Source organism: Dreissena polymorpha, chromosome 13 (assembly GCF_020536995.1).
Source record: "Dreissena polymorpha isolate Duluth1 chromosome 13, UMN_Dpol_1.0, whole genome shotgun sequence".
Lineage (NCBI taxonomy): Eukaryota > Metazoa > Mollusca > Bivalvia > Myida > Dreissenidae > Dreissena > Dreissena polymorpha.
Window position 1 is genome coordinate 6,083,206 of NC_068367.1, and position 13,858 is coordinate 6,097,063.

The window sequence follows — 13,858 nt, forward strand, 5'->3', positions numbered from 1 at the left end:
AAAATTATATAAAATAAATAATATATAAAATAATATATAACTTAAGTTAATGTATATAGAAAGTAACATATAATAAATAATATATAAAATAATATATAATTTATTTTGAAAACATTGGTTATGTCATCTCGCTTAATGAATACCATGTATAATATTATTTCTTTTACGAAAAAAAACACCTACAAAGTCTGATAAGTGTATCGAGCTATGCAGTTAGTCGTGTCTATGTATGTATACACTGATATTTGTTAAATGTTACTGTTATTTGTCTACTCCCAATATCTCTTGCAATATATTTCAATGCAAAGGGAAAAATAACGTTTGATAAATACATGTGTACACCATATGGAAAAAACTCAATATATGTCTTACTTTTCTTAACAAAACCGAACACAATGTAAATCTATTCTTTAACTCTTACATCGTTCAAATTCAATAGGATTTGTGGGCGTAATTCAAACGCAGTGACTCGTGAAACTGTTAATAATGCGCACTGTTTATATTCTATTTATAGAATAGGATTTTACCACTATTGACCTTAAACTCATATAACCATCTGATGTCCCACTGTTTACATTCTATTTATAAAACAGGTTTTTTCATTATTGACCTAACTATATAATAATGCCGAGAGTAGCCTTTACAGGGTAAAGCATATATACATATATATATTGTAACTGGCTGTGATCAACTTTCGTAAGGATGAGGTTGATGTTATCTTGTGTATCCTGCCTTATAGCTACCATTATGCCACAATGCTTAACACAACTGTTATTAATACATACTGTAAATGCTCATGTCAATAAGACATGCTTTGTGATTGTATAACTCAACCATAGTGTACATACATTTCTTACTATAAGATAAGAAGCAATCCAATAGTTGTTGTCTTTTTCAAATACTTTTGTCCAAGTGTTTATCTTTAATTGTATGAGTATTACTATTATACAATGATATACAGTAGTGGTTGTCTTTTTCAAATACTTTTGTTCAACTGTTTATCTTTAATTGTATGAGTACTACTATATTATACAATGATATACAGTAGTGGTTGTCTTTTCCAAATACTTTTGTTCATCTGTTTATCTTTAATTGTATGAGTATAACTGTTATACGATGATATACAATAGTTGTTATCTTTAATTGTATGAGTATAACTGTTATACGTTGAAATACAATAGTTGTTATCTTTTTCAAATACTTTGTCCAACTGTTTATCTTTAATTGTATGAATATTACTATTACACAATGATATACACTATGAATCTTATCCCTACAAACCATCTATGGTTTTGTTTTCGCATAGGTGGTCGCATATGGGTTTATTCATTCATTGGTGAACATAAAAATATTTGTCTCTTAATAATATTGTACTATATATGTGTGTATAGATAGATATATATATATTATATATTTCCCCATAGATCACCTATTCAAATAAATAGGTGATCCTTTTTTGGGGGTAAATTTAATACTAAATAAATACCAATAGCCCTATTTTATAACTTTCATGACTATAATATGTACTCATGACTAATCAAAGCAAATCTTTAAACAAGATTATTTTATACAATTGTTATTGTAATTGCTAAATAATCTTGACAAATGTGAATCATCAAAATGTGCTATATACAGAAACTTGTTGAGCTGATAAATTTGTGACACAAAATTCATATTAATTTATTGAACTGCTTCAGTAATATTACAGAAATATAATATATATGGTTAATCTGTCATAAGATACACTATGTAATCAATTTCTAACATCTTGAGTGGATGATCTTAAACTTTTACTTTCAAGAAAAGGCTGCACACAATAAAAAAAGCTGCAGTTTTTAACTGCCTATGAACTAAGAGATGCCTTGTAAACAGTTTTTTCTTCTTTTTTTCTTCTAAACTGAAAGGTACCTTGATACAATTTGTATACTTAAAATACATAAAAACATGTACTATCTGAAATACAAGGTCATTATCACATAGTGTAATTAGCTATTCTTTTTCAGTTATGTAACTAAGAACTTGTACAGGTATGGACATTTTTTGTTTGTATGTGTCTTTTTCCCTCAATCTGTAGGTAGTAGTATTGAGAGGGAAAATATATATTTGCACTGACTTTTTCAAACTCTACCCAGATACTGTGTTATGCTCCTTGTATGCTGAGTGACACACCTATTTATTATACACAAGTAGTATGCATAAGCTCATTAGCTTGCTGGTGTTTTCATTTTGTTTGCACTTTGTGCTGTATGCCTGTTTGATTGTTTGAACAAAGATATAATGTATTCTATGCATTGCTGTATGTGTATATGTATTTCCAGAAAAATCAATGTGCTATTTGTTATCATATTTTAAAGGCATGGGATCTGAATTTAGTATTATTAAGCTTAACTATACAAAATGACTAGTGTTCTGAAAATTGTCTCTTTAAATCATAACTTTATGGTACCTTGATATTAAGTGTTATACTAATAATACATAACAATATTCTATCTGAGATACAATGCCATAGACACATAGTGTAGTTAGTTAGTTCCTTTTTAACGAGGCAACTAAGAACTTTTACAGATATGGAAAATTATTGTTTGTGTGTTTGATTTTTTTCCCTCAATCTCTGGATTGTAATACTGAGAGGTTAAATATAACTTACACCGGCTTTGTGTACTCAAACTCTACCCAGAAATTGTGCTATGCTCTTTGCATACTAAATGACATACTTATTAACAACTTATTGATTACATACAGGAGTATCATTCATAAGCATATTGGCTTGTGCTTATTATTCACATGTTATGTTGTATGATTATATACATGTGTTTTATGCATAACCTTATTGGCTTGTGCTTCTCTCCAAATGGTATGTAGTACAGTTATATACATGAGTATTATTTATAAGCTCATTGACTAGTGCTTTTTTGTTCACATGTTATGTTGTATAGTTATATACATGAGAATCATTCATAAGCTCATTGGCTTGTGTTTTTTGGTGTGCACAATTTGTGTTGCATAATTATATACATGAGTATTATGCATAAACACATTGGCTTGTTTTTTTGTTCACATGTTGCTTTTTATGGTTGTTCATATGTTTTATTTTATTTTATTTTTTTCTATGTCTCTGCTAGGGACACCTCTTTTATTGTGTTCTTCTCTTACTTGTGTGATTATCTCTTTTTACTTCTTCAAGTCTATGGAATATTTATCTTTTTGTATTCTTAATTTTTGTTTTCTATTTTTGTTTGTATGTATGGACATCTTATGTCCTATAAGAGAAACCAACTGGACACATTTTAAAATAAAAATTTACTGGACAAGCACATACAAATTACGATTCACACCACCCTCCACCTACTTAAATGATTAAATTATGTACTTTAAATGTTAAAGGATTAAACAATAAAGACAAACGCATAAAAATCTTCAAATGGTTAGACGAAAAAAAATATAGTATATGCCTTTTACAAGAATGTCATTTGACACCTACTTTAGCACAAACCTTAAAAGATGAATGGGACGGAGAAATCTATCTCAGTGGAGAACATACTAATAAACAAGGCATTGCCTTTCTGATAAAAAATAATATAGGTGTCACAGTCGATAACTTTAAGGAAATAATAATTGGCAGACAAGCAAGTATAGATATCAAAATACACGAAACACAAATAACATTAATCAACGTCTACGGCCCTAACATAGACGATTCCACATTTTACGAAACATTACAATCCTTTATAATAAATAACCAAGATAAAAACATTATAATCGGTGGTGATTTCAATACGGTCCTGAACCCATTAATAGATAAAAAGAATGGAAACCTTTATACTCATACTAAAAATAGAAACATTTTAAACAACATAATTGAAAACTACAATATGATAGATATCTGGCGTACAGTATACCCAAACGAGAGCAAATTCACCTGGCATTCAAACACAAAACCAACAATATTTTGTAGATTAGACTATTTTTTAATATCTGAATCTCTTTGCAACATTATTGACACATGTAAAATAAAACAAGGATTTATGACTGACCACTCTCTAGTTGTACTTAAACTGCACAATATACAACCTGAAAGAGGCCCAGGATACTTTAAAATTAACAACAGCATCTTATTAGATACACAATATCAAACACAAATAAAACAGGAAATATTAAATACAGTTCAAAATAATAAAGATGCAAACCCAAACACCTTATGGGAAGTAATTAAAGGAAATATACGTAACACAACAATTAGATACACATCATGTAAACAAAAAGAAACACACAAACTTGAAACTGAAACCATCAAAACCATTGAAACACTTGAAAAACAATTGCATCAAACAAACACAAATGACACCACCGACATTGAAAATGAAATAACATTAAAAAAACAAATATTAGATGGAATCTATCATACACATCTCAATGGAATAATACTAAGTGCGCGGGCACAGCATGTTGAACACAATGAAAAGAATACAAAATATTTCGCAAACATTGAAAAACGTAGAAGTGAACAAAAAACTATACACAAATTAGTAGTCAATGGCAAAGATATAACAAACAGAACTCAAATACTAGAAGAACAACGTTTGTTTTTCGAAACCCTCTATGAACGAAAAAATGTTGAAAATAACACTCTTTTTAAAAATACACATCATGCTTTAAACCAGGAAGAAAAAGAACTGTGCGACGGATTGCTTAATGAATATGAATGTGGATTAGCCCTAAAAGAAATGCAAAATAACAAAAGCCCAGGATCTGATGGCATCACAATCGAATTTTATAAAATATTCTGGAATGATATAAAAACACATCTAATTAATTCACTTAACTATTCATTTAACAACGAAAACTTAACTTCGCTACAAAAACAAGGTATTATTTCACTTATTCCAAAACCTGGAAAAAACTTAGAATCCTTATCAAACTGGCGCCCGATTAGTTTACTTAACAATGATTACAAAATTGCAACTAAAAGTATAGCAAACAGAATAAAAAAAATATTACCATCAATCATTTCAAAATCTCAATCTGGTTTCATAAAAGGACGTTACATTGGTGAAAACGTTCGTCTTATCCAAGAATGCATAAACTATTTCAACAATTCAAATAATCCTGGTCTAATATTCTTTGCAGACTTTGAAAAGGCATTCGATTCGCTTGATTATTCATTTATGTTCTCTTGCTTAGAAAATATGAACTTTGGTGAAAGTCTCATTCAATGGGTCAAACTATTCTATACTGATATTAACAGTGTAATCATCAACAATGGCTTCTTTTCAAACAGTTTTAACATCGAACGAGGGGTTCGACAAGGATGTCAACTCTCATCATCGCTTTTTATTATTTGCATAGAGTATCTATCACATCACATCCAATCAAATGAACACATAAAAGGCATATCACTAGAACCTGACGAAGAAATCAAACAATCCCTATTTGCTGATGATGCAACTTATTTTTTAAATAACAATAGCGATTCTTTCCATAACCTCATAGAGTCGCTAACCATTTACGGAATGACATCGGGTCTTAAACTAAACAAAAGTAAATGTACTGTGCTTCGAGTAGGTAAATTTAAACAAAGTAATGTTCAATATAAAAAAGAAATGAAATTAACTTGGACATCCGATGAAGCCACAACGTTAGGAATTACATTCACAAATAATGAAAAGGATACAGTTCTTAAAAACATAATACCTAAATTACAGAATTTTAAAAACTGCTTAAAATCATGGCATCATCGTAAACTTACACTAATCGGAAAAAACACAGTATTGAAAACGTTTGCACTTCCTAAATTAATATATGTATTAACAGTTCTCCCAGATCCACCAAGTGATGTTATTAACGATATAAAATCAGCAATATTCAATTTCATATGGGACGGTAATCCTGATAAAATAAAAAGAACTCAGTTAATTCAATCTGTAGAAAATGGAGGTATCCAATTAACGAACATTGAATCATTCTTGAATGCAATCAAATGCAGCTGGGTTAAACGATACCTAGATAATACCAATACGAGTAAATGGAAATTATTCTACCAGAAAATCCTAAAAAAAATATGGTGACTCCTTACTCTTTGAATGTAACATCAGCAATAATATCTTACATGAAATTGCAAACGAAAACATATTTCTGTCTGATGTTCTATCAGCGTGGAGTGATGTCACTCATAACTTAGAGACCCAAACCAGCAGTAAAACAATTTTATGGAACAATAAAGACATAACTTCAAACAATAAGACGTTTTTCTATAAAGACTGGTTTGAACGAAGCATTAAATATGTCGACCAATTATATGACTACAGAATTAAGGATTTCTACTCTTTTGATAATATATGCTACATATACGGAATACCTTCAAATAATTTTTTGAAGTACTACACACTTATCAAAAGCATACCCATACATATTAAATCGGAAACCAATACAAATAATACACCATGTACTCAAACAACATTTGTAGAAAACATACTTGGAAGAAAAAACAAAACAAATAAAATATTTTACACACTACAAATTAAAAACCCTACAGAAAACTCCAAAATCCAAAATAAATGGCAAGTTCTTTTTGGAGAAAATGAACTTAATTGGAAACACATATTTACCATGCCATATAAAGCAACTATTGAAAGCACACTGAGAAATTTTCAATATAAATACATCCATAGAATTATAGCTACAAATAAATATCTCTTTAAATGTAAATTATCTAACTCAAATCTGTGTGACTTCTGCAGTGAAAACATTGAAACTATAGAACATCTTTTTTGGGAGTGCAAACACATCCAGCCTATTTGGAATCAATTAATATCTTTTCTTGAACAACATCAACTAAACGTTAAACTATCTCTCTTAAATGTAAGTTTCGGAATTAACTCATTGAAATCAATAGACTGTAATAATATTGTGAATTTTATGGTTATATTAATGAAATATATTATCTTAAACATGAAGTGCAAAAAACAAGTACCAAATTTTAATTGTTTTGTCCATAGTCTTAAACTAAAAATTCAAATTGAGAAAGAAATAGCCCTCAGTAATGACACATTACACATCTTTGAACAAAAATGGAATCGGATTAAATTCTCATAATGTTTTGTCCACTTATATACATTTCACTCTAATGTTAGTCTATCTCTCTAAAATAGTTTGTTTATTTTTTTTTATTCTTATTTTTTCTGTCAGAAAAGATCATTGTGAATATACAACAAAACACACAAGTCCAGTATCTTTCTTTCAACGTAATACAATTCATCATATTTCATAACTATTCCTCTGTTGTTCTTTTCTTTTCTCTCAAAAAAAAAAAATATATATTAGCATATCTTGTATAACATGTCTGAACTATATTGCTTTGTACAATCACTATGTTGTATGATCATATACATGTTTACGTTGTATGTATGATATTGAATAAAAAAAAAGAAAAGATCTGTTCATGACAGTCACGGTGTTTGCGTTGAAAATACAGATAACTATAAATCTCGTGCATAATGACCTGCTGAGTGAGCAATCTAGGGCTTGATCTGTGAACTACTTCGGAAAACACATGGATTTCGTGCACATGGATTTTGTGATCATCGTTATACATGGCCTTGTAGCAAAGAGAGTTTACCTTAAATCCGAAAATTGCTATTTGTACTCGTAAAAATTGATTGATTATAGCTGCATTTTGTTAAAAACTGTTTATCGCGACCATGGCTTTCTCATTGAAAATAAAGGTTATTACGAATCACATGTTCACTAGTGAGTTTGAACATATAGGCTTATTCTAAATTGCGTGTTCGATGCATTGACTAGATTTAGATATTTGGTATATAATTATAAGTAAATAAATAGCCATTCAAAGTGGTGTAATGAGCATATTACATAAATAAGAACGCTAAATGTTTATTGGACATCGCTATTGAGGATGCAAGAGGGTGGGGGGGGGGGGGCAAAAGTACATTTTATTCACAAAAATAGTAAAACACTAATAAATACACACACAAATAAGCAATTACCCACAAAAATAATACAGATGATCTTATCAGAAGCATTTATAGACTAGATAGCACTGCCTCAGTCTATTCAAAAGAAAAAATATAACCGTCACTAAGAAATGTGAGGGTTATGTATATACAAGATTTACATCAGATAGCAGCACCGTATAAGTTTTTTTACTTAGTATACCGAGTTAACATCGCCTTTTTTTATTGGTATAACTGGCAACATTTGGAACTCCTGTTTGTATAACGGAATTTCATATGGGAAATTTTAGGTAGTAAGGACAAAAATCAGGTTGAAAGCGTGCTGTCGTAGCAAAAATAAGATTATATATTATGGAAAAAAAACAACACAACAACAACATACCTTGATGTCTGTTAAAATGGTACTTTGTATTTACTTAAAACACGATATACGATTGATGCTACCTAAAGTGTTCGGTTGATAGGAATTCGGGTTATTTGAAATTTAATGATTCGAGTCGCCGGATCTGAATGAATTTAAATAGTCATTGTTGTTGAATCTGTGGATTTTCGACTTCGAGTCCTTGAATAAAATGGTGCCGTCAGATGACCACGCACCAAGTAGGCGACCTGATTTCATTAGAGCCAATTTACTGATCTGCTTCATTTATTTATACAGAAATCCTTTATATTTATTACAAAAATATATGCATACTATTATGCATATATAACACACAAAAAACAACATATTAAATTTATTATGTCCTGCAATTTAAAAAAATTATTATGTTTAAACATCCAAAAATAGCACAATTTATTGTGACTTAACTATCTACATATATTAAGAAGCTTCAATTTCTGTGGCAAAACAATTGATTTGATTTTAGATATAATGTTCTTTTCTTACCTCTTGCTAAGCCTTTCCTTCGGCCATGTTGTACAGTAGCCATATTAAAAGATTTCTCTTTTATTTTTTTACAAATTAAAAGAAAAGAAAACCACTGTTGTCAAGGAAAACAAGCCGACAAGTCGCTTAGTACGTCATTTCCGGTTAAAACTACGTCGGTGTTAACCTACAAACTGCTGATTACAAATGCACCGTCAGGCTAAATATCACTGTGTCACATCTCAATAAACCACTCTGGATCAGCAGACGATTTATTTCCTATCTTACGGAGGAATCCGAGATAGCCGATGTATCACGATTGCTCAATAAACCTGTGTTTGCTTATTCGCGTTTAAGGTTACAATATACTCATTTTTACTAATTTGTTTATTGTTTTGGATGAAATTGGATTTTTTTTTGCTATGAAATTGACGTTTTTGGGTTGATTTAAAAAAAACAACACTAAAGAGACATTATCAAAATTGCTAAGTGTGAAAATATCTAACAAATTCATTCTTTCCCCGACCGGCATAAGCCCCACGTGCCTATCCATTTGGTTTGTTTTGGTATATTGTTGCAGATATTGTTGAAAGATTGCGCATGCGTCCTGCTACTAACAAGCTTCTTTCTCTCTCCTGAAATTTTCAATAAAAACAGTTGTTCTAGCGAAGTTATTCTGGTTCTAGTTGCGGTTTGAGAAATTTAAACATATTTTAATTTAACATTAATTCAACTCAGGGTAGCTCAGGTCGCTAATATCGGTTTTGGTAGGTTTTTTTCCACAGCCAACTGTTTTCCCGCGATACGTCCTTGACCTTCCAGCGAAAAATAAAACACAAACAACAACAACAGGAAATAGCAATGTTTACAGGAATTCTCACATGTTTTGTCCTACTCTCAATTGGTAAATCGTTGTTTTATGTAGCCAAATGTGATCCTGACACAGGTGGATATTTCATCAGACCACACAACCATTCAGGTAACCCTCATCTGCGAAAGACTTATGTAGGTCGCCTAGTGAGCAAAGCAAAAACTCAAAACTTTGTAAGTAAGGCTAAACCAAATAAAAGCTATTTATTTATTCTAGTTTTGACACTATCCGCCGATATTGAACTCAATCCTGGCCCAGATTATCCATGTGGTACTTGTGGTTTAAATGTTCTTGAACATGACCCCGCCATTTTATGTGACACCTGTAATTTGTGGTTCCACATTCACTGCGAAGAATTTAGCCAGCCCGATTACTCTAACTTGGTATCTAGCAATCAGTCCTTTTCCTGGTTGTGTACGAACTGCGAGTCTACCAACTTTTCCACATCTACTTCATCTTTGTCGTCCCATGAATCCCACAATAGTTTTTCCCTATTGTCAGACTCAGAATCCTCCCAATCTGCGTCTCTTAGTACTAATCCCACTGTTCCCCCAAAAAATGTTTAAAAAAATTCTTCTCCAGCCTAAAAGTCATGACCATAAATTTTCAATCCATTGTAAACAAGAAACGAGAATTCCATGCCCTTCTTGATTCAGATAAACCTGACATAGTTTTTGGCACAGAGTCATGGCTTACACCCAAACACACTGATAGCGAAATTTTTCCCCAATCCTTAGGTTACACCCCATTCAGACATGATAGAACAACAGGTAAATCTGGGGGTGGGGTCTTTATCCTGGTCAAAAATACAATTGTTGTCTCAGAAATGAAAAAGTTGCAAACAAACTGTGAAATCCTTTGGTTAAAACTTGAAATATTTGGAGCTCAACCCCTGTACTTGGGATCATACTACAGACCCCACGAACAAGATGAAAAAAGCATATTAGAATTACATAAGTCACTACAACTGGTTAACAAACTCAAAGGTAAAGTGTGGCTTACTGGGGACTTTAATTTTCCAAAACTATCCTGGGACAGCCAAGGTATTCCCTCAGCTAAAGATGGCTGCTCCCTTCCAAAACTCTACGATGACTTCCTATCACTTTAGGTAAAAATAAAAAATCATCTGCAAGTGCAAAATATGACTGGGAAAGCTGACTTTTGGTCATTTCTTAGCAAAAGAGAAGATTATAAGTGCATTAAATGCATGAATTCAGATGATTTGACCTGGAATAGTTGTTTTTCAAGTTGATCCCCCACCCTTATAAAGCCGAATAAGGGCTAAATTGCTTTTCAACTTAAATTCAAAGGCATATTGGTTGACCGTGTAGCATAAATGTGCTACATGAAGTCAGAATTCAACGCCTGGGTCTCCGTGATCCAGTAACGCAACAATAGCTTGTGCGTAAAGCATTACAATCAAACAGAGCCCCATTTCACCGACATGGAATGGCGGACATTTTACAGTTTGGACAGTGCAGCAGATGCTTAGCTCAGCCAGCATTCATGTTTAGTGCAATCATGAATATAACAAGCTCTATCACTTCTTTTTATTCATAGAAATACACTTAAAATACATAAATGCATGTGTTTTTTTTTCATTTTATATCTATTTCTATTGGGTATTTTGACTTTTTCAGGTAGAGGAATGTCTGCGACTAAGCCGAGGGCCACTGCATAAGGGTTATTGATGGCAAAACAGGTAATAATACTAAATTATTATCATGTACACAAGCAAATAAGCATATAAATGATGCTTAAGGTGTGAAATACTGCCATAATCAGGTTTGTGGTCACTCAAACCCTTGCCGTTGTGCAATTCTCCGTGCAGTTTGAATCTATAGTTCCGCGTCCCGACACGTAAAGCTCGTGCTTTGCTGGCAGCGGAAGTTGGCACTTAACAGGTTTATCCTTGTTCCTGAGCATGTATGCAGTACAGCTGAGTTGATTTGCTACTTGTAACCCTACAATTAGCTTGTGTTTGGTATTGTTTTCTCACAATATGCTTACTGTTAATGTTCTGGCTTGAAAGGATGTCGCGTCGGACTCAAACATAGGATTGTTGTAGCAAGTGTCCCCTCCATCATGTAATTACCTCAGAGGGATCTTTTTGTCAAAATGTGGCACTTTCAGCAACCAGTTTTGTTTTTTATTTGGTACATACTTCTCTCATTCAGTGATGTAAAGGAAGTATTGACCTTATTCGCGTGTCTTTGCATACAAAGGTGACATGGATCAATGATATTTGTTGTGTTGAGAATTCTGCGTGAAGCTGTGTCCCTAGAAGAAGTACTAGAAACCCCTTTCAGGAAGCCTACATTGATCTGAGCTCCCTTTCTGCCCCTGTAAGTACATGGAACCTCATTGCTAAGCTTATAATGCTTGCCAACATATATGTATCGTGTTCATTTTAACCTTTCCTTCCAGTCTTAACACCCAACATGAGCATTTTTGTTCTTTCGCTCGGTTATGAACCTCCATTTTGACCTGATTGCCACCATTAAAATAGTCATAAGTACTTATTTTGTGCCCAAAATATGAAATTTTGTATTCTCTTGAACCTCTAAATGAGAGCTGGCAGTGCATATTGACCATCTGCTGCAGTTTAAAGGCACCCACGACATTATATGCTAGAATATATCATTGGCTGCTGGTAAAAAAAGGGGCTCCGAGCGACAAGGCGCTTTCAAGATTTCACACTTTTATTGTTGCGCAACAACAAATTATTGGAAGCTTATTGGTTTCTACACTTCAAAGTATCTTTGATCTCTCATTTTTACTAATTTGTTTATTGTTTTGGATGAAATTGGATTTTTTTTTTGCTTTGAAATTGACGTTTTTTGGGTGATTTAAAAAAAACACACTAAAGAGACATTATCAAAATTGCTTAGAGTGAAAATATCTAACAAATTCATTCTTTCCCCGACCGGCATAAGCCCCATGTGCCTATCCATTTGGTTTGTTTTGGTATATTGTTGCAGATATTGAACACAACAGCTTTAAATCTTAAAGGGACATTTTAGCTTTAGCAGGCCTAAAATCGCCTTCTTCGGACGGAAAACTCCAGCGTGTAAAAATATGATATAAAATGGCCAAATGGACAGATAATCCAGCCAAACTTAATATATTGGTGCAATATGGATAGGAAGACAATAATATGCAATAAAAACACATTTTAATCAGAATATATTTCTCCTTTAGGTTACAATATACTTAATCATTTTGGTGTTCAATGCTATACCCTCTAAAGAATGGAACGTCATTTATTTGAAGACACAATTCTCTGTGCATGTGGTAGGGAAAACATTGTTGTATACTACAATTTCAGTGTTTTGCTTATAGGTTGGAGGCTACATGAGATTTTGACAGATGGCGGGAAACCCTCATCAACTGGAGATCAGCCTGTAAAAAGGTGGCCTTAAAACAGTGACCGTTGATTTGCGTCGAGTTCTTTCTTACATACTGCATGACCTATCTTTTTTATTGTTTAAATCCATTCGGCTTGGCATGCTCTTTAAGAAAAGGTATGGGTATGGGGGTGTCTACGCGCACAAGTTTGACTTTATTTTTCGTTGAAGTTGTCGGTTTTACATTGAATTTGTTAAGGAAAGCTTTTGGTATATTGTGACCTAAACTATCTTTGTACCACTGAAAATATTAGTTATGTCAGACATTTAATTGGATTAAAAACTGATATATGCGTTGTTGAATATTTTATCCTACATTATGCAGAGAAACCAACATTACTAGAGAGGGACGGACTTGTCCCATGCGTGACACGAGAAAATGGTAGTTAATACAAATTTCGTCATCTTGGCAATACGCGCATGACGAGATATCGAATGATAGGCTACTCACCAGTAATTTAAAAGTAATGAACATTGTTATAACTATGTGTCGTCCATGAACTAGGAACGATTACGTGACACATGCAGGTCATCTGGTGCACTTGTATCCGCACCAATGTTCACGCGACCTCGAATGCATAAGGTAAATTCCCAGCAGTCAGGCCACGTGATCTTGCAACACGTCTACAAATAGACGGCTGGCGCGTTACACATGTCTAGAATAGACCGCTTTACGGATTGGAAACATATACAAACTAAATACGATTCGTGGTTCAATTTAAACACAGGATGCCGACTTTCGCAA

General features: G+C 32.6%; 1 protein-coding gene and 1 long non-coding RNA gene across 2 annotated transcripts in view; one reads left to right on the top strand and one right to left on the bottom strand.

Annotated features, from left to right (window-relative positions):
- Positions 1-9,024, bottom strand: part of LOC127854907 (cilia- and flagella- associated protein 210-like) — a 33,804-nt gene extending 24,780 nt beyond the window's left edge. Inside the window, exon 1 of the mRNA XM_052390017.1 lies at positions 8,857-9,024. Coding sequence (XP_052245977.1) covers positions 8,857-8,899 — 43 coding nt within the window. The 5' untranslated portion in view covers positions 8,900-9,024. The remainder of the gene's footprint in view (positions 1-8,856) is intronic.
- Positions 9,025-9,644: 620 nt separating this feature from the next.
- LOC127854911 (uncharacterized) lies at positions 9,645-13,400 on the top strand. Its single transcript, XR_008037190.1, has 3 exons — positions 9,645-9,814; positions 11,347-11,408; positions 13,049-13,400. It is a non-coding gene; the product is annotated as an uncharacterized LOC127854911 (long non-coding RNA).
- The last annotated feature ends 458 nt before the right edge of the window (positions 13,401-13,858 follow it).